Consider the following 26,585-nt stretch of genomic DNA (forward strand, 5'->3'; position numbering starts at 1 on the left):
GAAATGCCCTGGTTTAAAGGTACTTCTGGGTACTTGGAAATAAACTCAACTGTATTTTTAGGAAACGCAGCTCTGAGCGTGTGTCTATTGATTGTAATCGGTCCTGTTTGTGTCTCTGCAGGTTATTGTGATGGCTTGTCGAGAATTTGAGATGGGAAGGGTAAGGCTGTTTCTTGTGTCAATCGATGTAAAGTGTTTGCACGTTTGTCTTTTCTAAAATTTCCATCAAGGCTGCAGCACACTTTAGTATCTTCTAAAATATGTTTTTTTTTTCCAAGGCTTCATAGTTATGTTGAGGTTTGTTTTTCCTTGAAGATGGTATTTCTGGCATTTCTTTTTGTTTTATCTTTTAGGCTTTCTTCTCTGTGCTTGAATGCATTTGTAAATGCAATATCATTAGCAGTTTCCAAAGCCTTGAGCCAATTTCAATTGATCGTTTACTGGAGTTCAAATGAAGCATGACTAAATAGCTTGTAATACTCATGAATCTGTTTTACTCAAGTTTGTACAAACCCTGGCAAAAGTAGGAAATTATGTTTATTCAGCTGCCTTATTTTTGTTCAATATACTGATTTTAAGTGCTGTGAGATACTAATTATTCATTGCACAAAAACTACATTTTAAGATGTTTTTAATTCGCTTTATCAGCCACTGATTCAATCAGCCTTCATCATAATATGGAGCTCAGACATTTCAGGTTCTGCTCTAGACCGGTCTGACAGAAGCTCCTCCGCAAGTCTCAGAGAATCCGTTTCTTCTTCAGCCCCTTTTTCATGTGGAGTTCCCTAAGACTGTTCTTTGGCCAATAGGGAAGATCAAATTTGTAAACGGAAGCGCTCATTTTCGCACACACAGTATGCAGGATGTAGAAGGCAAACGGTCAACAGTGAACGAGATGCTAAAGAACAGAATCGACCCATTGTTATCTGATGTATAATTGCCAGAATATGCTATGAAGCTTATTCCTGAGGCCAGACAGCAATGTGTGGTGAAACTACTTTATAATTTAAGATGATAAGAGTCACTGGAAGGCTACAAGCTACTAGAAATATAATATAGCAAAGTATAAAATATCATCATAATTTCACATCTCTCCTGTCCCCCCCCCCCACACACACACACACACACACACACACACTTACATAGTTGGGAAATCACAATTTCCTGTAAGTTAGTCAGATTGATAATACAGTCAAATAAATTCAACAGGCTAATTTCCTGTTGTTCCCTGCTCTTCCCGAGCAAAACCAAGAGGTTACACTTTCAGAAACCTCTTTCTTTTTTCAGTATCTGTTCAGGTCAGTTTGTATCAAGGATAACACGAGATGTGCATGCATATAGGAGACAAATCACAGAATTTCATTCACCTGCAAATGAAAAAAAAAAACAGATTTATCTGATAGGAAATGAACGCCACAGGCACAATCTTCAGTATTCAGAATCCAGCCCTTTCTGTTGATTGCAAGAACCTCTTATTTCCTCCATCTGGGTTGTTTTTCTTTGGTCTACGATGCCAGGAAATTCTACTCCCCCTTTCCCATCAACTTGTGCATCCAGTCACAACACAGGCGATTGTGATGACACGGTGTTATTCTCTTTATTTTCCTTTATGTGCTCCCCATAGGTTAATTCTTATGCAGACGACACTCTAATTTACCTGAAGTTGAAGTGTAAAATTTTTTTTTTTTACACCGCTATGTAAAAGTCTCCTATAAACCTGGCCTACATCTGAAGTTGATCCACAACGCTGCAGCACACCTTTTAACACAATTAAGCTTCAACATACTGGTATTTCTCTTGTACTGGATTCCCTTTATTGACTTTTTGTTCAATTTAGGGTTGATAAAAAAAATGTTTACTATTGACATATAAAGCACTTAAAAAACAGGTTCTGCATCCTGATGTGCCCTTTCGATCTGACAATCGTTTAGTCAGTTGTTGCTCCTAAACTATGATACAACCTGCCTATACACATCAGACCGGCTCCATCTCTCAATATTTTTCAATATCAGCTTAAAACACATTTGTACTCATTGGTTTTTAAACCGTAACCCATGTTTTTATTGTTTTTCTAATTAGTTTTACAACCCAAATTCCAAAAATGTTGGTATGTTGTGTAAAATATAAATAAAAACAGAATGCAGTGATAGGTAAATCTTATAAAGTCGTGTTTTATTCACTAGCTGATATGTTTTTATAGTCACTTGTGCTTTGTTGATGGTTCCTTATTATATTATGTACAGTGAACCCTCGTTTTTCACTGGGGTTAGGTTCCAAAAAGAACCCGTGATAGGCGAAATCCGTGAAGTAGTAACCTTTATTTTTTTTACAATTATTATACAGTGAAATACTCTATAATACAAACCAAAGAACAAAACCTTTTTACAGGCCCAAGCATTTGTTTAACAAATAAAAGTACTGTATAAACGTTTTTTACAAATAACTACAGTAACTACTGAGACTGTTTAGCCAATCAGAATGCAGAACACAATGCACGAGGCAAGTCCGTGAAGCAGCGAGACCGTGAAAGGTGAACCGCGTTATAGCGAGGGTTCACTGTATATCACTTTGGTCAGTGGCATGTGCTTTATAATCATACTAGAACTAGAGAAATTGCATTTTCTGCAAAAATGCAGTGTGAATGCTTATTGTAGAACTTGCTGACAAACAGCTGAAATTAGATTAATAAAGCAGCTGAAACATAGCTGAAGCATAAATCAGCAGGAGAAAGCAGAAAGAACACAAAAGTATGAATGAATGAATGAATGAATGCAAAAAAATATGGAATTAGCTGAAAAAGCTAATATTAGCATAAAAACAACAAAATAGTAGCTGAAAAAACTGAAACTAGCAGAAAAAGCTGAAAGGAGCATAACGAGTTGAAACTAGCAGAAATAATTTAATAAGCTGAAAGTAGCAGAAATGACCATGAAAAACTTGAAGTGATATAAAAACAGCTGAAATTAGCTAAAATATGCTCAAAAGCGGGCAACACGGTGCTGCAACTGGTAGAGCTGCTGCCTCTCAGCGAGAAGGTTGCCGGTTCAAACCCCAGTCCGGGGGCCTTCCTGGGTGGAGTTTGCATGTTCTCTCCGTGCATGTGTAGTGAACTTGACCTGATGTCAAAACTTGACCTTAGGATCATATGGTCAGAAACTGTCATTTCATTGATTTGCATCCAGAAATACAGGTTGACCCATCCTGAGACTTTCTTTCTTGAATTAATCAAGTGGAAAAAGACAATTCTCTATGATCATTACTATTTTAAAAATGTTTTGATAATCAAATTGTGTTAGTTCAAACAATGTTTACATGTTGAAGTGAACTACTCATTTTTATTTACTTAAAACAGTAATAATGATTTTTAATCCTCATTTCAAAGTGAAATCAAGTTAGAGTACGTTACAGAGTAATGATTCAATTTCTTGATCGTCTGCTTTGAAGTGAACAAGTTTTGTAAGTGTGTCGAAGTTCAAGTTTCGGTCAACTGAAAGTTTACTGAAAAGAAATGTCATGTTTAACTTTTACAGCAAGATACTTGGTGAGTGACTCCACGAAGTCTGGTTTTCTCCATGAAATCTTTCTGTCTGTTCTTAAACAATCTTACTCTTTTCCTTGACTTTTAATAACACCTTACATCACAAACCACACCTCTGCTTTGGTCCATCGACCAATCAAAAAGCTCTCAAATGAACCGGAAGTAGAGCCCATTTAAATGTTGGCACTTCCTAGTTCAACGAGAAGAGTTCAGCTCAGAGAGTTCAGCTCAGTCTTGAAGCTGCTGTAAGCTTAGTCTTGAAGATGGAGTAGCAGTTCAAGCAGAGAGTTTGGGAGTTCCAGAATGCAGAACGCTGGAATTCAGGATGCTGCTGAATTAGAATCAAGCTGATCCAGAGACGATTTTGGGAATTATAACTTCTGTTTGGATAACCTCACACGACTCTCGAGGTTCGAGCTGTTCTCACGGAGACGCTGAAAGAGTTGAAAGGAGAGCTCTACACCAACGCTGAACTATCGTCTGCAAGGTAAAAAGTTCTATTCTCAACCAAGCGTACCGTTGGCCCAAGCTGGAAAAGAAGGAGCGTGTCGGTTCTGGTTAAGACAGACAAATTCCCTCACACATCTCTCTGTAGATAAACCTCATCTTTCCATCTTTAAACTCTCCTATCTGCTAGCAAATTAATCCAGATGTTTTCAGAAATGTCTGTGGTGAAGCAACGGAAAATCATGGCCGTATGGTTTTCCTGGTTGTAAAGCTGATTAATTATGTCGTTATTTTTCAATTCTTGCCAATTAATGTAAATGTGTGATGTGTTAAACTTGATTCTGTTAATAAATGACCCACTCGTTTGGTGAGTCAAAGATAATTAACGTCTCACGTCCACATTTTATTACATTCAACGCACGTTGATATACAGTCCAGAAAAATGAAAGAACCCGTTTTAACAGTATGAATATATCTCAGGATATGTCACACTACACATGCGTGGGTTTTCTCCGGGTGCTCCGGTTTCCTCCCAGAGACCAATAACGTGCATGTTAGACTGATTGGTAACTCTAAATTGTCCCCAAGTGTGAGTGAGAGAGTGAATGGTTGTTTGTCTCGTTTGTCTCTATGTGTCCTTGTGATGGACTTGCGACCTGTCCAGGGTGTACCCCACCCCTCGCACAGTGATTGCTGGACATGGGCACCGACGACCCCCGTGACCTAAAATGGAAGAAGCGGGTAAAATCAACCAAAAAAATAAAAGATAATGGATGGAGCTAGCTGAAAAAGTAGAACAAGCTTAAATTAGCGTAAGAAAGCAGAAAGAACATGTTTGCCCAATTAGGCTGAAAAATGCAGAAATTAGCACAAAAAACACCAATCTAAGTTACCTGGAAAAAAGCTGAAATTAGCAAAAACCCAGCTTAAATGTAGCTAAAACAAATCAGAAAGAAGCTTAAATTACCAGAAGGAAGTGGAGAGAGCACATTTATGCTGAATTGGGCTGAAAAAAGTTGAAATGAGTGAAACAAAAGTGGAATTAGCTGAAAAAGATGAAATTAGCAGAAAAACAACTAAATAGTAGCTGAAATAACTGAAACTAGCAGAAAAAGCTGAAATGTCGCATAACGAGTTGAAATTAGCAGAAACAATTTAATTAGGCTGATAGTAGCAGAAATTTCCATGAAAAACTTGAATTTATCAGAAAACAGCTGAAATTAGCTAAATATGCTCAAAAGCTAGCAGAAAAGGTAGAACAAGTTGAAATTAGCAGAAGAAAGCAGACAGAACATGTTTGCCCAGTTAGGCTGAAAGAAGCAGAAATGAGCACAACAAAATCTAAATTACCTGGAAAAAAACTGAAATTAGCATAAAACCAGATGAAAATTAGCTAAAAAATCAGAAAGAAGCTTAAATTACCAGAAGGAAGTGGAGAGAGCACATTTCTATTTCTGCTGAATTAGGCTGAAAAAAGTTAAAATGATCGCAACAAAAGTGGAATTAGCATAAAAACAGCTCAATAGTAGCTGAAATAGCAGAAAAAGCTGAAACTCGCAGAAATAAGCTGAAATTAGCAGAGAGAAGTTAGACGAAGCAAACAAATGTTGTAGCTAGCATAAAACAGCTGAAAAAACAGCTGAAATGATCTGAAAGTAGCTGAATTTTTTTTAAATAGTTTGCACAAAGAAGCTGAAAGAAGCTGAACCAGACCAAAATGTGAAAGGATCAGTAAAAAATTGTAAACAGATCTAAAGAGTTGAAGGATTTAATTTTCTATGAGAGAAGAAGTGGCAGAAAAGGCTAAATATTTCAAAAAGCTAAAGTTGCACCAATACCAAAAGTCATAGCACCCTTCTCCCAAATGAGCTGAACGTTTTGATTTATGTGAACTAAATAAATAAATATGTTCACACTTTATTTATAACAGATTTAGGACATGATTATTTGAACAGCTGAACATTTTTTTTTTTTTTTGGTAATTTGTTTATTTTTTCAGATCAAGTAGACGAAAAGAAAAACCATCATGTGCAAATTAGTCTGCGAATTTAAAAAAGCTGTTGCACCTGTGCTCCCATCAAGAGAGCTGTCGGTTTAAATGACAGAATAGGTTTTATTTTTCAAGTGTGTAATTTTGTACAAAGTAAGACGAAACATGTTTGTCCTTGCCTGTCAGACACATCAGAATTCAATGGTTGCAAAAAATTATCTTTTAAAATAAAAATTTGATTTTTTTTAAATGAAATTGTTTTATGATTTCTCCTTAACCTTTTTTTTTTTTTTTCAATTTACCGACCAGCTTGTGTGTGTTTTAATTCTGCATTTCACACAAATTGTGTGTTTCAGACCATGAAGTCTGTGTATCAGAGCTGCTGTAACGTTAACTTCTGTTCTCTGCTTAGAAAAAGTGTGAGCGGTATTTTCCAAGGCAAGGCGAGGAGCCCCTGACTTTCGGCCCTTTCAGGATCTCTTGTGTGAGTTTTCATTGTATTTTAATTTATTTATTGTGATGGCCGTTGGAGTCAAAATTTGTTTCTTCTCTTTGTCATTTAGGAATCTGAACAGACCAGAACAGACTATTCTATAAGGACTTTGATCGTGCAGTATAACAATGTGAGTTCTGTTTTTTTAGCCAGTTTATTGTTGCAAAATAATCATTTAACCTGATGTTTTCTGTGAGTTTATTTTAAAATGCCGTAAAACACTACTGAAGCAAAGCAAGCTGTGATATGAAACAGCATTTTGAGGTTTGCTTGTTCACTTTAGATCAGTTTTCAGCGTTTCTGCTTCCCTGCAGGAGACCCGGAGGATAACTCAGTTCCATTACATCTACTGGCCTGATCACGACGTCCCTTCATCATTCGACTCCATCCTAGATATGATCGGACTAATGAGAGAATACCAAAAGAACGACGACGTCCCCATTTGTGTTCACTGCAGGTAGGCACATATACACTAGTTTGGCGACTGGACACATTAGCCTTTTGAGTCATTTAGCTTTAGTCCTGTTAAGGTTGATATTTTCTGTTTCATTTTAGCTAATCTACCTGTCCCTTTTAAAAGTTTGGACCTGTAAATCATTAAATTCAAATCAAAATTTGGATCATGTGCAGTCCACCTCACCCATTTCCAGTCCTTACAGACCGTAGCTGTGGTCAGGAACAGTCGTTTTACTGCTCAACAAAAATCTGCACGATTTATTTTACATTTCAACAATTTCAGTGGAAAACTGATATCCTAATCAAACTGACAGGATATGGTTTATAAAAATGGTAAAGGAAAAATTTGTTCCAATAAAAAATACTTTTCATCCTAAAAGCAGCCACGTAACTAAAGAACTAAGTGGAAAAAAAAAAATGTCACCCTAAAGTTGCATTAAACAACTTATTATTATAAGATTTATTCTTCTTCTGCTGCCTTTCATTTTATTTTTGATTGTATATATATATTTTTTTGTTTGTTTTCTATTGTATATAGTTATTTTGTTTTTAATGAAATGAATACATTTCTAAAAAAAAAAAAAAAAAACTCTAAATAACTTCCTAATGGCTCAGAAAATAAAATATGACCCAGAAACAAACAACAGCTTTGCCCTGTGTTTTCGTACACTTCTTGAGCCTACTTTATAAGATAATGAACAGATAGGTTTAAGTTTATTGTCATATGCAGATCAACACAAGGTGCAATGAAATGCTCAGGACGAGAAGAACCGTCTCGACTCGCCCAAAAAAACAAGAAATACCAAAGCATGCAACAAAAATACAGAAACAAGGTGTCAGAAGTGGAAAAGAAATACTGTACATCTACAGCAGCATGCTCTTATTAGCAGTTTGATTCTGTTGGCAGTGAGGTTCTTTTAGCAATATGGTCCCGTTAGCAGCATGGCACTGTTAGCAGTGCTGTTCTGTTAGCAGTGAGGTTCTCTTAGCAGCAATGTCCCGTTAGCAGTGTGGTTCTGTTAACAGTGTGGTTCTGTTAGTAGTGAGGTTCTTTTAGCAGCATGGTTCTTTTAGCAGTGAGGTTCTCTTAGCAATATGGTCCCATTAGCATCACAGTTCTTTTAGCAGCATGGTACTGTTAGCAGTGTGGTTCCGTTAGCAGTGTGGTTCTGTTAGCAGTGAGTTTCTTTGAGCAGTGAGTTTCTTTTAGCAGTGAGGTTCTCTTAGCAACATGGTCTCTTTCGCAGCATGGTACTGTTAGCTGCATGGTACTGGTTAGCTGTTAGCAGTGCAGTTCTGTTAGCAGTGAGGTTCTCTTAGCAACATGGTCCCGTTAACGGCATGGTACAGTTAGCAATGTGATTCTGTTAGCAGTGCAGTTCTGTTAGCAGCATGGTACTGTTAGCAGTGAGGTTCTCTTAGCAACATGGTCCCATTAGCATCACAGTTCTTTTAGCAGCATGGTACTGTTAGCAGCATAGTACTGTTAGCGGTGTGGTTCTGTTAGCAGTGTGGTCCCGTTAGCAGCATGATGATAATAATGAGCGCGGTAACAGACGATAACGGCCCTCCAGAACTGGGTCCGGCAGACACAGAACTTCCAAGGTCTTCCCCGCGGAACTGAACTGTTCCGTGGAGTTTGGCCCGTGCAGGCAGATGAAGGATCATGGAGACGGCCATTATGACGGGCCTGAGCCCGAGGCTGGAACGGGGCTGGGAACTGAACCATGATGGCAGGATGGCAAGGCAGCGACACAGAAAACTCCAAAAGTACATCGCGGTCATACCCGTAGCGTGGGTGTGCAGTGTAGGCTCAAAAAAAAAGTTAAAACAAAATCAACAGGAACAAAAAGGAGCGTGTCAAAGCGGAGCTCCTGTCATTGCTGCCATACTGCGGTGCACGTGACGTCACAATTAGCTGTTTACCAACAACACTTGTTTAATTTGTGTTACCTTAGTGAAATGATGCTGCAGTTTCCTCTCGTGCCTTTCAGAGTTGACGTCTTTTTAGCTTTACACCATGAGGCCTTGTATACAGAGTTTTGATGCTATGGTTTAGGCACATGGAAAGTTGCTTATTTAAATGTCATTTGTCATTACAGCATTAAAGTTAATAAAGCCACATCAAGTAAAGATTCTTAGCTGAATCAACAAGAACGGTCTGTGGTGACACTTTTCCTCCATGTGTTGTTGCTCATTAAGAAAAAAAAAATTTCCTCCAGGTTCTTTCAAAAATATTGTGTGAAGTGACAATAAGGACGTCATGTTTGAAGTTGACCACATGTCCATGTAGCTGTTAATATCAGCCCAGAGCTGCACAGAAATGGTTAAAAATTAAGAAATATTTAGGAATACCACTGGTTTAGGTTTACCTTGCGAACAACAAAACTTAAATGCACCCGTGCGTATGTGCGTTGTGTGCTGCACACATGCATGTGTTCACTCACAACACACACAGACTTTTCTCCGTGTGTGTGCAATAAGCTATAATGAGCAGCCCGAGGACATTTCCTGGTTCCTCTGTTCCACAGCAGGACTCAAAGCCACGTCCTCGTATCTATGGAGATGCTTTGTGTGGGTTGAGGCAGAGAAACGGCGTTCTTTAGATGTCACGTAACGCTTTCTGCCAGCGTGAGCTCGAGGTTTATGATTATATGTGTCAGGCGTGATCAACTTCAGTAGCTGCTGTCTGTTTCCCGTCTAAATGAGGTGTTGTTTTGTTCCAACGTACCTGCGCGTTTTGTACGTTCTCCCCTTTGTTGCCTTAATGCCATTTAAAAATAAAATCAGAAATGGTTATTTGTGATTTTTTTTTTCACAGCTTTCTGATGAAATCTTAAAATGTCTCATGTTTTCTTTACTCTGTGACTGTGCAGCGCTGGCTGTGGGAGGACGGGTGCTATTTGTGCTATTGACTACACATGGAACCTCCTGAAAGCTGGGGTAAACAACACTCACAAACCTTATTGCAACCTCTAAATTCTCCTAGATAAACCTTAACTCCAAATCCAACGTCTGTTCAACTTTTTCTGCACGTTTAAAGAGAATTCCAGAAGATTTTAATGTTTACCAGTTGATCCAAGAGATGAGGACGCAGCGGCACTCTGCTGTTCAAACAAAGGTTGGTTCTTGTTTCATTAAGTCTTTTTTTCACAACTTACATGTACTTATTATTATTTGTTTATACAAGTTGAGATACTTGAATATAGTACAAAGAAATGTTAAGTGGTTGCTTTTGCAGATTGTACACTATAAACATCAAATTTTATTGATTCTGCTTTAAAAGTATTACATTTTAACAAATTTTAAAAGTCAAGCATTGATTGAAAGAACGTTTCTATGTTAATCATTAATGGCACTGATGTGCTGCTTTTTCATTACTTTAAATTATTCAGTATTCTTAAAACTGATAACTTTCTTCTAACAACCGACATTTTCATCTTTCAGCAGCCTATCACAGGTTTACAGTAGTCCCTCGTTTATTGCGGCGGTTACGGTCCAGACACCCCCCGGCAATAAGTGGAAAAACAGCAAAGTAGAATCGACATAGATTTCTCAGTTGAAACAACAAAACAGTTCAGTCATCTAACAAATTTAAATCGACTACCGTATTTTCCGCTGTACGTCGCATCGCCCTATAAGTTGCATCAGTCCAAATATGTTTATTAAAGTGGAAAAAAACATAAATAAGTCTCTTCGCCGTATAAGTCACATCTATTATGCGTCACCAGTGACAACCTGGAAATATGGTCCGGTGTTGTGCCAACAATCGATTGGCTGCCAAATGGTGGCCGCGGGAGCGTGCACGGGAGGACTTTAACAAGAATTTAACAAGATTAACACTTAATAACAATTATTTGTTTGCTCGAAATTATAGCAAAGATGTGTCTCAGGCTAACTTTTCCTTAATAAATGCACTTTGGCGGCCAAATCAGCTGCATTTCAAAAGTATTCGCTGCCTCGGTGCTCCGGGAGCACGCAGAGGGAGGAAATCAGGAAGGAGGAACGCTGCGCATTTTTTTGAAATTTAGCTAGATAAATACCTAAAACAATTATTTGTTTGCTCGACTTTATAGCAAAGGTGTGTCTCAGTTGAACTTGTACTTAATAAATGCACTTCAATGGTAAAATTTGCTGCATTTTGCCAGGGCGGCGCAGCAAAATGAAGCTGATCTGACGGTTGCCCCGAAGCTGGACGTAGGTAGCAGATTATGGCAAGCCAATTGTGTCATTAATAGCCACTTTTACCTATTACATGACACAACGGCATGCCATACTACTTGAGTGCCATCTAGCGGCTGAAAAAGGTAGTGATCAATATTTTCAATGTCAGAATGAATGAAAACGGTCATATTTCAGCCAAAAATTGGTTTAAAAATATGGGGGGGGGGGACATAAATAAGTTGCTTCAGTGTATAAGTCACAGGGCATGCAAATTATGCAAAAAACTGCGACTTGTAGGCCGAAAAGTACGGTAAACTAAAGCAAAAATTTATTTAGCAAGATAATTAATTTGATAGTTTATTCCCTCAGCTTAAAACTTTTAAGTTGAGTGAGTAGTAATGCCTTTTTACCAGCTCTGCAGAAACAGCTGGTCGGTCGGCTCATGCTCGGTTTCCGGTTCTGCAGATCTACCCTGCAGCGGCGAAGTCCATAATGTTCTAAACTCTTAAACCTAAAAAATTTTGTGTCGTATGCAATTTTTTTTTTCTTCTCGTGTACAATGTTACTTTGAAAAACTTCAAAAGAGTGACTCCACAAAAGTCAAACCGCGAAGTAGCGAGGGACTGCTGTACATTGTGACATAAATGCTTGGAAACAATTTTCCTGCTTTACACACAATTTTTTTTAAATTTTATTAATTAAAAGAGCTTTTCAACAAATTTGTTAGGTGCGTTTGTATGCAAAGTTTCCTACTGTGAACATCTGATAGTCAGGTGAACTAATTTACATTTACAAGTTTATACAGAACCCCGAATAAAAATAAAGGTCTGACTCCTTGTGTCTGTGTGTTTTTGTCTAGGAGCAGTACGAGTTGGTTCACAAAGCAATCGCTCAGCTCTTTGAGAAACAGCTGCAGATACTGGAGAGTCCCACCAACTCACAGATACACGATGGCATGGTAAGACACACTCGTTGTACATTTTGTTAATTGTTAAAGAAAGGCAGGATGCCACTGAGTAACACTTGAAGGAAAATATACTAATTAGTCACCGGGGGATAGAGGACAGCCGAAAATGAGGAGAGTCAGCTTTATGGAATCTCAGAAGAGCTCAGATCTGTTGAACATGTTTAAAGAGCTTGAGAAGAAAATAAATACTCTTCTCTGTCAATCACTGCCAACTTCATCCTAGTTTGCTTTACTTGTTCCTTTATTTCTCTAAAACTTGCACACACGCAAATATTTTTTTCTCTCCTGGAAGTCCAGCCGAGTCAACGAGTTCAATTCCTGAACTAAAACTAATCACAAAGAAAACAAAAACCTCCAAATACCAAAATATAACCCCGCTGGTACTTAAAGTCTCCTTTTAAGGACACTTTAGGAGATGACACCAGGTCCTGAGGTATTTATAAAATGCCTGTGACAAGCCTTGGTAAAAAATACCGCAGGATTACAGTTCGATTGCAACCTTCAGCATGTTTACAGCCTTGGTCATACCAAGTAGACAAAGTACGAAGAAAGGTTGACTTCACTTCCCCCTTTCTTTCTTCTAATATCAGTGGTAAAGCTTTAACACATCCACACACGTAAAACAGGTGTAACTTGGACAGTAACTCTTGAAGTACATTATTACTGAATTTGAACATGTAGTGAGTCGTATTGTCAGCTGTGTGTTTTACTGGTCCAGGTTGTTCAACATCACACCACAGACTGGAATGATGAAGTAACAGAACGACCTGTCAGCAAGAGATCAACATGCCAAAGTCTTGTCACCAGCTCTGTAAACACATTTGGCTTTACCGTTAGTCCATGTAGTTAGTTTTTATTGACGACAAAAAAAACAAAATTAATAACCATCATTTTCAAGGTTATTTTTCCCCAATATTTTGTTTGGTTGAAGTCAAAGTTCATGCTCAATAATCCAGGTAAAAAAATCCAACAGTTCAGTCAGGTCATCTGGATGGTTTCTTTTTTCTTTTTTTTTTTTTGTTGAGACATTTTGCCCTTCACCCAAACAACTTCATCAGTCCGAGGAGCCACAAACAAACTGTCTCACAAGCAGCACACTCCCATAGTGGACTCTTCGGACTGATGAAGTCTTTTGGATGAAGGACGAAACGTCTCAACAACAACAACAAAAAAGAAACCATCAGCCCCAGAAACCATCCTTTTAATTTTTTAAAAATTTTACCCTTTATTTGTACAGGAAGTCTCACTGAGCCACGAGAACGCATTTTCAAGAAAGACCTGTTTTGGTGGGGGTTAAGAGCCTTGCTCCAGGGCCCAGAGTGGGGCAAATGTGAGGCAGGTGTGGGTGTTTCATCCATCACACTGGTTGATCTACTATGGGGAGTGTGGTGCTTGTGGGATTGAGTTTGTTTGTGTTTCCTCGGACTGATGAAGTTCTTTGGAAGAAGTACGAAACATCTAAACAAAAACAAAGAAACCATCCAGATGACCTGACTGAACTATGCTGGATTTTTCACCTAGATTATTGAGCATGTTCTTTTCAGCTTATTTCTGCAAGTTTCAAGTTTTTATGGAATTTCAACTGCTTTTTAGCTGTTTGTTTTTTTGTTGTTGCTAATTTCAGCTTTTTTTCCAGATAATTGTCACTTTTTTGTGCTCATTTTTGCTTCTTTTAGCTGTTTTCAGATAAATTCAAGTTTTTCCATAGTAATTTCTGCTACTTACAGCCTAATTATATTCTAATTTCAACTATTTAAGCCCATTTCAGCTTTTTCTGCTAGTTTCAGATTTTTCTGCCATTTCAGCTACTATTTAACTGTTTTTGTGCAGAGTTTAGGGTTTTTCAGCTAATTCCACATTGAGCTCTTTTCAGCTCTTTCTACTTCCTTCTGGTAGTTTAAGTTTCTTTCTACCTTTTCAGCTCCTTTCTTTGCTCATTTCAGCTTTTTTTTTTAGCTAATTTCCTAGTTTTTGTTTGCATTTCTGTGTGTTTCAGCTGTTTTCAGATAAATTAAAGTTTTTCATTGTAATTTCTGATACTTACAGCCTAATTAACTTATTTATGCTAATTTCAACTCTGTATGCTCCTTTCAGCTTTTTCTGCCATTTCAGCTACTATTTAGCTGTTTTTGTGCTGAGTTTAAGTTTTTCAGCCAGTTCCACATTGTTTGAGCTAATTTCAGCTCTTTTCACTTCCTTCTGGTAGTTTAAGTTTCTTTCTGCCTTTTCAGCAATTTTTCAGCCCTTTTCTTTTTCTAATTTCAGCTTTTTTTAAGCTAATTTCCTAGTTTTTGTGCTCATTTCTGCTTACTTAAACCTAATTAAGCAAATATGTGTTCTTTCTGCCTTCTTCTGCTAACTTAGGCTTGTTCTGCTGTTTCAGCTACTTTTCAGCATGGTTTTAGCTATTTTTTTTAGCAAGTTCTTGAGCAATATGCATTCACACTGTATTTAGCAGGAAATGCAATTTCTCTAGTTAATCTAAAACTGCAGCTCTGCTTGCCTGGCCAGTACTGCACCACATGTGTATGTCTTGCAGACATGAAGACAGTGTAAGGACGATCAGTATGTCTAAAGACAGATGGTCCAGATGAGAGAATTCACTGGCAGCAGACCAGCCGACTTCCTACTCAGGAAGCTCTGATGATGTCACCCCTTCACCAGAATACACTCCGAGAACAAACGGGCACGAGCCGGGAAAAGAGAATTTTTGCAAGACACAATCAATCTGTTTTCACGCTAGAAACTGCTCCACTGAGACTCTAAAGTTTCTGTTTCCAACACCTGGACAGAAACTTATCTTAAAGTTTGTGTCATTAAACATTCGTTAAAAAGGCCATGAGAGCAACTCAAGTTGGATCGTTTTTGCTGATTATTTATAACTGTAGTTACCTCACGATGTTGCAAGTTACACGCAGCTTATCATTATCAGGGAGCTGTTCTGACTCAGTCCATACAAACATTGACTCATGTCCAGTCAGCCATTGTTAGCAACTATAACACCCACATAGGTGCTTCTAATGGCAGTACGAACAATAAACCTACATACACACATCCCACACTTGCTGATGGATGTGCTCGTTTGCATTTTTATTGTTCAGAAGATACGCTCCTCCAAACGTGTTCTCATTTGATGTCGAATCAAGCTACCCATTTGTGTTCTATCATCAAGCCCCCTGAATGGGACGAACCTGGTAGCTTTGCAAACTGTAATTTTAGCCTGATTTGCCCTACTGGGAATGGTAAAGAGTCATCTTCTCATTATAACGGGTGAAATAATGAGTCACGGTGGGAGAAAGGGGAAGAAGGAACAGCAGCTGGAGGGTGGAAGGAAGTATGGTTAAGGATGGTGAGGTCATTTTGTAGCTACCTCTTGAATACTTTACTCAAGAAATGCCTAGAAAATATTAGAGAGAGCTTGAAGAGAAGATTTGAAGGTGAACGAAACTGTGGTCAGAGACATTAGTTGGACTGAAAGTTTTCACTTTCTTTGACTAAATACATAAACTTAAAATAATATTTTCCTGCTGGTATAAAATTGTTTTTAAAAAGGGATGTTAAACAGCTTTTAAATGGAATTAGATCCTCAAAATTCTTACTTTATTTTTTATTTTCCTTCCCTAATCCATGAATATACCACATCTAAGTGGCTATATGCATTAGCAGTAGTATGCTGAAGCTTTAACTGAGTAATAAAAAAAAATCAGATTTAGTTATTTTTAATTTATTTTGATATTTCTATTCTGTTTGACATTAAAGCCAAAAACTGTAGAGAGCTACAAAACACATTTATTCTCTTAAATAGTTTGATGGACACAAATGTAAACCAGAGAAATTGCATTTCCTTCAAAATTGCAGTGTAAATGCTTATTGCAGAAGAACTTGCTGAAAAACAGCTGAAATTATGGTAGCTTAAAATACAAGCTGAAATGTAGCTGAAATAGAAGAACTAGCCTAAATTAGCAGAAGAAAGCAGAAATAACACATATTTGCTGAATTAAATTTAAATAAGCAAAAATGAGCACAAAAAAGAGGAAATTAGCTAAAAAATGCTGAATTTAGGGAAAATAGCTGAAAAGTAGCTGAAAATGCAGAAAGAAGCTTAAACTATTGGAAGAAAGCAGAACGTGATGAATTGAGTTTAAAAAAATGTGGAAGTAACTGAAAAAAGCTAAAATTAGCATAAAACAGCTATATAGTAGCTGAAATAGTAGAAAATCTGAAAATTAAAAAAAAAAAAAAAGAGCTGAAATAAGTATAACAAGCTGAAATTACCAGAGTAGCCGAAATTGCCAAGAAAAACTTGAATTTTTCTGAAAACGGCTAAAATTAGCTAAAAATGCTAAAGATGTAGCTGAAAAGGTAAAACAAGCTTAAATTATCAGAAGAAAGCAGAAAGAACATGTTTGCCCAGTTAGGCTGAAAAAAGCAGAAATTAGCACAAAAAGTGGAAATTATCTGAAAAAAGCTTAAACTGGCAAAAGAAAACCAGCTGAAAAGTAGCTAAAAATAGCAGAAAGAAGCTTAAATTACCAGAAGGAAGTTGAGAGAGCATATTTTTGCTGAAATAGTCTGAAAGAATGAGTGCAAGAAATGTGGAATTTGCTGAAAAAGTTAAAACTAGCATAAAAAACATCTAAATAGCAGCTGAGATAGCAGAAAAAGCTGAAACTTGCATAAATAAGCTGAAAGGAGCAGAAAGAAATGAGAAGAAGCTCAGAAATGTTGTAGTTAGCAGAACAAATCTGAAAAGAGCACAAAACGGCTGAAAAACAGCTGAAATTAGCTGAAAAAAGTTTAAATTTGCACAAATAAGCTGAAAGAAGCTGAGCTAGGACAAAAGGTGAAAGGAGCAGTGAAAGGTTGTAAACAGATCTAAAGATCTGAAGGATGGAAAATGAGCTCAGTTCATTTTCTATGAGAAGAAAAGTGGCAGAAAAGGCTAAATATTTCAAAAAGCTAAAGTTGCACCAGTACTAAAAGTCATAGGATTGTCCTGAAAGAGCTGAATGTTTTGATTTATGATTTGATGAAATAACTTGAAAACTGCAGGATGAGAAACGTGCGGAAGAAAAATGGATCACAACAGTGTGAATGCTTCACAAACATTCACACAATTATTTTTAAATTTTGGTCCGGTCACGTAAAGAAAATTGATTGCCTTGTACTTTGACATACTTTAATATTTTTTAGTAATAAAATATAAAAATGTTTAGCTAAAAAGGGCTGAACGTTAGTTTCTACAAATCTCTCCAACAAAGCTGGAGAATTCTTATTTATATTAGTTTTCGGCAACAAAGCAAGTTGTTCCCTTTAGTTGTGGAGGTCATTTAAATAAAGACAGTTGTTTATAACAGAATCACTTTTCACAAGAAATAAATCCTTTCATTGAGCTATAAAAGCACCAACACATTTATCCATGTCGGTAAATTATCTTTTTTTTTGTCTTGATGCAGAGTGAAAGCAGCCCTGACAAAGCAAGCCATCTATCAGACGATGAAAGATGGGACACACCTCCACCCAAACCACCTCGCATCCGCAGGTAACACAAAGATAATCCTTTAGACTCGTTTAATTATATTATATATGCTCCTTTTTTCTCTTCTCGTTACATTTGATCCTGGAAACACCGAACTGAGCAATGCTCAGGGGGTGGGGAGTAGGTGTGAAGTGCTACTGAAATATAGCAGAGGTCGTGTTCTGTTAACGCAACAACAAAACAATCACCGTTCAGCCAGTTTATTTGGAGCGCACAATAAAACCATAGACTGCTGCTCAAACAAAAGCAGCAGGGGTTGTTTTCATTAGTTTGTTGCATCTTTGCTCCGTTTCAGCCCACAGATGCAGTTGGCCTTCAGGAAAGTTAACTTCTTTTAACAATGGCCCGAGGAGGAACTGCATTTATATAACATTTTGCAACACTGCATGCCGAACACACCACACAGCTAGTTGAAGTGGAACTGTTTATATCTTTTTGAGAACAATATCGTCCACGCACACATTCCTCATCATTTCTTCTCTGTTCAATATTCTTGTTTCCGTTTGTTTCTCCTTCCCTCACTTATTTTACTTTAGTTATGCAGTTTGTGCCCAGCAGGAGTTGTGCTTCACTTCTCACAATTTTACCACAGAAGGCACCTCCTCATCTGATGCAGAACTTGACAGCTTTTAACAAGGTTGATGGATGCTTCAGAGTTGCCTCACTCTCCTGGTTTAATGTCACAGGGGGGGGCATCTTGTTGCCAGGAGACGCTGTCTCACTTTTGCTGGACGCATTGTCAAGAAATGTTTAGTTTGGCAGTGATTTGTGTGGTTACGGTGTGAGCTGCAGACCATTTGATCATGTTGTGAAGACGTTATTTATACAGTGGACTGCAAGCAGCGTAAAATGAGTTGGAAACGGCTTACAACAATTAATCCAGCTGTTAACAGAAGTTGACCAAAAATGTAGTTCAATTAATGAAATGTGGATGTGTGTGTTTGCACAACTTTGACACTTTAAAACAATTATTTAGTCCACTAATACCATATTATTTCAAACTGAACACAAGTACCGTTACTTGCATTTGAGTACTTATCTTATAGTACTTATATGTTACTGCTAATAAGTACTAATACATGCTATTACACTTCTTTCATTTAGTAGAACCTCTAATTCTAATTTAATCCATTCTAAAATGTATATATATGTATGTTTAAAATATGTATTCTAGCTAATTTTATTGATTCAAATATATAGTTCCAATACCAGTGCACGCTACCGGTCATTTTTAGAACAATAGAGGAACTATTCCCATCTAATAACATTTCTAAAAGTTGAAATATAAACAATATTAAGAAAACAACAAGGCAATGAACGGATTTTACACGCACCTCATTTGGTTGTTCATAATTTCAATTTCCTGCTGCTAAGAACTGGAACATTCACAACAAATTCTAAAACTTTATTTCTTTTGTCCCATTTACTTGGTTTAAAAACTGAGTGAAAGCATCACTTGATGACCCCTGCACATGCTTTTAGCATTTTCCTCCTTATTCTCTGTTATCGCTCTCTGAATCCTGTCCTAGCTCTTTCCTTTTACATGGTCTATACAACTTGATGTTTGATTGTCAGTTGTTTATATGTTGTCCGTCTCGTGTTCTCCCACTCCGGTATTTGCTGCCTGTTGTAAACTGGAATTTGTTCTCACTGACTAACCTGGTTAAATATAGTTCAAATAAAAAATATAGTCCTTTTTCCATTCATCATGATGATATGTTCATGGTATTGTTTTGCCTGAGACTGAACAGAGAGATTATTGTAAAACTCTGGCTCAGATCCGTAAATTCCCCAGGCCCTGGCCTCTTCTCCTCAAATGTTCCTTTTAAAATACTTCCACATGGCTTTTTATTCTCCTGGTAGTGTTTATTGGCAGTTAACTAACAACCCTATGGTTCATTACCACCACAAGAAGTGTGTAGCACAGTTTCAGACCCATACCCAGTTCTGTACTGGTGCACTAGTTGGGTCTTCATGGACGTATCAGCTGATATGATGGAGACGTAAGAATTTTGAATTTACACCAAATTAACTCGACAATGAAAACATTGCTTTTAAGAATCAAAAGTTTAAACACGCCAACCCAAATTTTTGAAGCACCTTGCAGTGAGATGTTTCATGACGTGCTCAAAGTTTCGTTCCCTTTAACCAAACTAAAATCATTGTCTTCTCCTGGTTGCCTTATTTATTTTATTTTTTTTAACCTACTGCTTCGATGGGAAACATTTTCCAGAAGTTCTAACTTTAGCCTGTAGCGGCAAGGGTTTTGTTTACTGCATAGTTTCTTTCCTGTTCTTAGTAAAACACACAAACTTGAACTCTGAGATGCTGCCAAGATTGCTTGCTTTCCTGGAAGTGGGACAGAAGAGACTCTCTGGACTGTCTGGGTGTCTCTTATGCCATTTGTCTTCTCTGGATGTCTTCGTTTGTGTCCTCTATTCTTTGTGCCATCCCTCCTTTTCTAAAAAGTAAAGTGAAGGCCTCGTTTTAAGCCTGGGAGTAATCTGTTGATGGCGGGAGCTATTTTTATCTAGATAAGCCACTTTCTGCTGGACAAACTCCCTTTGGTCACTTCAGTGGAGTGTGTGTGTTGTTGTTGATGGAAAGATGGAGGGAGATACGGCAGGAAATCCAGAAAGATTGTATACTGAGTCGCAGCTTTGTCACATACACACGAACAGCCTTCAAGCAGTCCTCAGTAGGGCTTGAGCTCTGACTGAAAATGTGTTTGTAGCATCTTTAAGTTTTTTGAAGTGATGTTGTTTTTACTTCAAAGGCCACTATCATCTAAGCATGTTTGATAAAAAGCATGTGGTAAAACAGGTCGAGTGTGCGAAGCTTTGTTGATTCTCTGGGTGAATCTGTCCTCAAAGCTGAGGAGCGTCTTAATGCTTCTCTTCTGAGGGATCACATATTCAGTGACAGCATGCAGGAGCTGCTGTGACACAGGGTAAATGTTCAACACTCCTCTCAGGAGGACAAAAATGAAGCTACGAAGTAAAATGTGTACACGACTTTTAGGCTATTTGTGTGTATGATCGGATGTATGGATTAAAGTTCTAGTTAGTGTTGGTTTTTATGCGTGTTAAGTAGGCCTGTTGTGATAAACAATAAATCAGTTAAGATAAATGAAAATTATCAACCTCATTTTCATTTATCAGCTTTATCGTTTCTTCGTGTCTCTCTTTCTACTGAAGACACTAGATGATAAAAGGCTCAACTCCAGTGCTCTTCACTGACCCCGCCCTTTCTCTTTAAAATTAATTTTAACCGTCCAAAATTGCGTTTTTGGATCGTTAAAAGTAGCTAAGCTGGGAAGCTAAGCTACGAGCTAAGCTAACAGGCCGACCTCGGCAAAAAACCTCAATCTTGTCAAAGCTCCAAAATTCTAATGCAATGCTCAAGATCAATGCTAAAGAGCTCAAATCACACCGAGCGTCCTCCATTTTGAGAACTGAAGAGAGACAGCGCATGTCACGTCAAGGGACCTCCCTCCCATTTCTCTTAAAGAGATACGTTGCTTGCTCCCTCACTATCCATCCTTCGGTTCAAACTCTTATACTGCCATCCTGTGGTTGAAAAAAGGTACTACACGCAAAACAAATTAACAAACATCCATCCATCCATTATCTTTTACCCGCTTCTTCCATTTTGGGTCACGGGGGTCACCGGTGCCCATGTCCGGCAATCCCTGTGTGAGGGGCGGGGTACACCCTGGACAGGTCGCAAGTCCATCACAGGGCCACATAGAGACAAACGAGACAACTATTCACTTTCTCACTCACACCTAGGGACAATTTTAGAGTTACCAATCAGCCTAACATGCATGTTTTTGGTCTGTGGGAGGAACCCGGAGTACCCGGAGAAAACCCACGCATGCACGGAGAGAACATGCAAATTAGACCCAGAAAGGCCCGCGGACCTGGATTTGAAAATTAACAAACATTTCTTCTTAAATTTGACAATAATTTCTAATTATTGTCAAATTTCAAACGGTATTATCGTTTATCGCTATAATTTCCGAGACAAATAATTTCCCAGCAAAATTTGTTATCATGACAGGCCTAGTGATAAGATCAAAATAATGTTGTTTAATTTAGACTACAGGTGGACAATTTATTATTTTTTTCTAAAATGTCAAATACAGAAATAGGACTTTTGCAGAGGGTCGGAACAACAGACTGAATTTAATTCTGCCAATTTTAAATTTTCTAGTTATCTATAGAATATATTTTGCTTTAGCTTCTAATAGTAGGCAACTCAACAGGACGTTTCAACATCAGAGCCAATTACAAATTTACATATGTAAATAAATAACATTTACAAAAACATGAATGTAAAAATGTTCATGTTTGGTAGTATTTCAAACACGAGCATCAAGTTACCAACATAAAATAGGTTTCTTTTATATTTATTTTTGTCTCCAGTAAATGAAAACAAGTTTTTGTTGAATTCGAACACCGACATCATGTTTCATGCCTGAAGTATATGTACAGACCAGCTGCAGGTGATAGTCAGTGAGAGGATCTTTATTTTTGCTGCTAAATTCAGTAAACATGTCTTTTTTTAAAACCTTCATTCTGTATTGCCTTGTATATTTACTTTGTGCAGACATCTGTAACACACAGAAGGCTGCTAGCCTATGCATCCACTCCCCTTCAGAATAAAAGCCCTGCAAAAGCCAGCTTTAGATTGAAAGCGGAGATGTTAGATTTGCGTGCAGAATGATTTTCAGTATTTTTGATTTCTGATTTGTTATTGACTGCTCGAGCTGTAAGATACATGTGTTTTAGACAAAATGTTTGTCTACTTTTAATAGCTTGTAGGGCTGCACAATATTGGATTTTTGACTGATATACGATATGCCAATATGTTAAAACTTATTTGGCCGATAACCGATACCAATAAAGATATTTTTATTCCTAGACCTATTTACAGAGACTACATAGCTTTCTCTGCTGTGGAATTAAAATACTACATTATTTTGCATGGTATTTGTCAATTTGGCCTGCTACCAAATTCAGATGAAAAAAAAGGGGGCTGAAAAGAAATTGATGTAACACTTCAACTTGTATTATGTTTAATGACAAATTTATTCATGACATTTAGCTTCTCTAACACAATGACAACACTCAGTCGTACAAAAACAGTGTTTTTCATATATACTATATATATGTAAAATGCCTTTTATATTGGCGAGTTATTTTGATGGAATGGCCGATGTTCGATATTTAACTTTATCGCTAATATCGGCCGATACCAATACCATGCCGATAATATTGTGCATCCCAAGCTTTTATAGCAAATAGCACCTGTATTTCAAAACAACTTTACTGTATTGAATAGCTAGATAGATAATAGCAAAAGTGAGTTCAGATTAAAAGTTCTTGTATCTTTTAGGGTAACTCAATATTTTAAGCTAGCAGCGTAATAATATTTCTACCGGCACTCTTTAAATCACTTGATGTAAACTCTTGCAATGCGTATACGTACAGTATTTACATTTCAGTGAACTTGTCTTAGTGCTGTAGTTATTTCTTGCTTCCTTTTCCATTTTTTTTTAATTGTGATGCTGCTCTTTTTTTTCTTTCTGTGCCTTATTCGTGTTTGCTCAGTCCCCTCTTCAGATGAAACTTTAATAATTCCTAAGTTATCTCTTGGATCCTGATAAATCTGAGTCATATCTGAATATTGGAATCCCCGTTGAAGCCAGCAGGAGTCATCGTTGTTATTGTCAAAACATACTTCTTGTTCAGACAGTAAAGATAATGCAAAAAGGAGAAATATATATATATATATATATACAGATATATATATATATATATATATATATATATATATATATTGAAAACAAAGGGATAGTGTTTAGCCTGGAGGGCTAAACTTGCCACTAAGTGATTTATAGGAAGCAGCATGACGTGGTTAAAACAACTGCTGTAGCTTTATTCAAACCTAATATAAACTACATTTCTCTGTTAAGGCAGATTTTGACCTCTGACCCTATTCACTGGAAATGATAAAAGTTATAAACTTATTTTTATTGCCTGCAGCTAAAAGATCTGTCTGTTTGCAAATTATCCCCTAAACCACTGCAAGGATTTTAATGAAAGTTCAGAAATTAATTGCTGGATGTACATCTATAACGGATTAAGTTTTGATGTTAATCCAATTGAAAGTGGCCACCACATGAAACAACACAAAAAGGCTGTAACTACACTTTGATGTGGTAGTAGCCAAGAGTCATTCACAAAACATAGTGTGAGTGTGACATCTCGCAATATCACATCAGATGGCTACGTAATAACATTATTTACACAGTTTGACCAAAATAGCAGCAATGCCACCATTTCAACATAAGATTGTCATATTGTTTATTAATAAAAAAAAATAATTAAATAAAAACTATGGTAATTACTTAAAGAGATGCTTCTGCCAGTTCTGGTCAAAACCAATGGATCACAACTTCTTTCAAAGAATAAGCCAATGACGCTGCTTAATGACAAAAGCTTTTCCAGTTTGACTGCAACACTAAAAAGAAAAGGAAATCCCCCCATCCTTTGAGCTCCTTGTGTCTGAATCATCCGTCTGCCTTTGATCCACACTGCAGCTCCTGCTTCAGTCATGTGCTCTCGAATTAGCACAGCACCACTTCCATTCTGTTTCTCTGCATCTCTGCGTACATACAGTGTCTTGCGAAAGTATTCGGCCCCCTTGAACTCTTCAACCTTTTGCCACATTTCAGGCTTCAAACATAAAGATATAACATTTTAATTTTTTGTGAAGAATCAACAACAAGTGGGACACAATCGTGAAGTGGAATGAAATTTATTGGATGTGTCAAACTTTTTTAACAAATCAAAAACTGACAAGTGGGGCGTGCAATATTATTCGGCCCCCTTGCATTAATACGTTGTAGCGCCGCCTTTTGCTGCAATTCCAGCTGCAAGTCTCTTGGGGTATGTCTCTGTCAGTTTTGCCCATTCTTCTTTGCAAAACAGCTCGAGCTCAGTGAGGTTGGATGGAGAGCGTTTGTGAACAGCAGTCTTCAGCTCTTTCCACAGATTCTCGATTGGATTCAGGTCTGGACTTTGACTTGGCCGTTCCAACACCTGGATACGTTTATTTGTGAACCATTCCATTGTAGATTTGGCTTTATGTTTTGGATCATTGTCTTGTTGGAAGATAAATCTCCGTCCCAGTCTCAGGTCTCTTGCAGACTCAAACAGGTTTTCTTCCAGAAGGGTCCTGTATTTGGCCCCATCCATCTTCCCATCAATTCTGACCATCTTCCCTGTCCCTGCTGACGAAGAGCAGGCCCAAACCATGATGCTGCCACCACCATGTTTGACAGTGGGGATGGTGTGTTCAGGGTGATGAGCTGTGTTGCTTTTACACCAAACATATCATTTTGCATTGTGGCCAACCAGTTCGAATTTGGTTTCATCTGACCAGAGCACCTTCTTCCACATGTTTGGTGTGTCTCCCAGGTGCTTGTGGCAAACTTTAAACACTTTTTATGGATATCTTTGAGAAATGGCTTTCTTCTTGCCACTCTTCCATAAAGGCCAGATTTGTGCAGTGTACGACTGATTGTTGTACTATAGACAGACTCTCCCACCTCAGCAATAGATCTCTGCAGTTCATCCAGAGTGATCATGGGCCTCTTGGCTGCGTCTCTGATCAGTCTTCTCCTTGTTCGAGATGAAAGTTTAGAGGGATGGCCGGGTCTTGCTAGATTTGCAGTGGTCTGATACTCCTTCCATTTCACTATGATTGCTTGCACAGTGCTCCTTGGGATGTTTAAAGCTTGTGAAATCTTATTGTATCCAAATCCTACTTTAAACTTCTCCACAACAGTATCTCGGACCTGCCTGGTGTGTTCCTTGGTCTTCATGATGCTCTCTGCGCTTTGAACAGAACCCTGAGACTATCACAGAGCAGGTACATTTATACGGAGACTTGATTACACACAGGTGGATTCTATTTATCATCATCAGTCATTTGGGACAACATTGGATCATTCATAGATCCTCACTGAACTTCTGAAGTGAGTTTGCTGCACTGAAAGTAAAGGGGCCGAATAATATTGCACGCCCCACTTTTCAGTTTTTTATTTGTTAAAAACGTTTGACACATCCAATAAATTTCATTCCACTTCACGATTGTGTCCCACTTGTTGTTGATTCTCCACAAAAAAAATCAAAATTTTATATCTTTATGTTTGAAGCCTGAAATGTGGCAAAAGGTTGAAAAGTTCAAGGGGGCCGAATAATTTCGCAAGACACTGTACAGCATGTAAATGCATGTTTAGAGGAGTGGAGTGGCGTGCGACTTGTGGGTAATTCACACCGACGTCTGAGTTTGTAGGTGTATTTTAGGTGCATCTCTGAGGCGCTGCACATGTGATATACTTGTTAAACTGTTAAGTAATCACACTTTGATTTATAGAAGTCATGGTGTTTAATATGTACCCTAGCCAGCTATATTGTTACTGCCTGTGCATTTTGACTTCTGGAAAGAAGTTATTGGAGATACATCTTAATTTTATTTTTCAGTTTAGATAAATATGTCTACAGCTGAAGTGCACTTTTATGCAGATGACACCAGAGTTGGCTCTACTTTAATTCAGGCTATTTAAGAAGCTCAAACTGCATTTAAGTATCTGCAGACAGTACTATACAGCTTAAAGTTGCTGCCAAATGTGCATAAAACTTATTTAGTTATTTTTAAAAGTCACTCCCAGAACCCATATAACATTTGCATTTCTATCCTAGGATACTTTATTGAAAGAGTATCATTTTTAAATTATTAATACATTTTTTTTTCTGGATGATTGTCTTTGTTTTAAAATCTATATTGTGCTGAAAAATAGCTTGGACTTTTATCACCAAAATAAAGCCCATTTTAATTTATTAATCAGAAAAATATGTTGTTTGGGCTACTTTTTAAATGTTCTTGATTTCTGTAACATCATTTCATGCTGCTTCCTTT

At 37.6% G+C, this 26,585-nt stretch overlaps 1 protein-coding gene across 1 annotated transcript in view; it reads left to right on the forward strand.

The window, feature by feature from the left end:
• The window catches only part of ptpn12 (protein tyrosine phosphatase non-receptor type 12), a 69,221-nt gene that overhangs the window by 28,598 nt on the left and 14,038 nt on the right, over positions 1–26,585 (forward strand). Inside the window, exons 5-12 of the mRNA XM_037695922.1 lie at positions 122–160; positions 6,388–6,459; positions 6,539–6,598; positions 6,783–6,925; positions 9,801–9,867; positions 9,968–10,045; positions 11,948–12,046; positions 17,512–17,597. Of these exons, the coding sequence (XP_037551850.1) occupies positions 122–160; positions 6,388–6,459; positions 6,539–6,598; positions 6,783–6,925; positions 9,801–9,867; positions 9,968–10,045; positions 11,948–12,046; positions 17,512–17,597 (644 nt within the window). The remainder of the gene's footprint in view (positions 1–121; positions 161–6,387; positions 6,460–6,538; positions 6,599–6,782; positions 6,926–9,800; positions 9,868–9,967; positions 10,046–11,947; positions 12,047–17,511; positions 17,598–26,585) is intronic.

Source organism: Nematolebias whitei, chromosome 22 (genome assembly GCF_014905685.2).
Source record: "Nematolebias whitei isolate Nwh7 chromosome 22, NemWhi1, whole genome shotgun sequence".
In the NCBI taxonomy this organism is placed as follows: domain Eukaryota; kingdom Metazoa; phylum Chordata; class Actinopteri; order Cyprinodontiformes; family Rivulidae; genus Nematolebias; species Nematolebias whitei.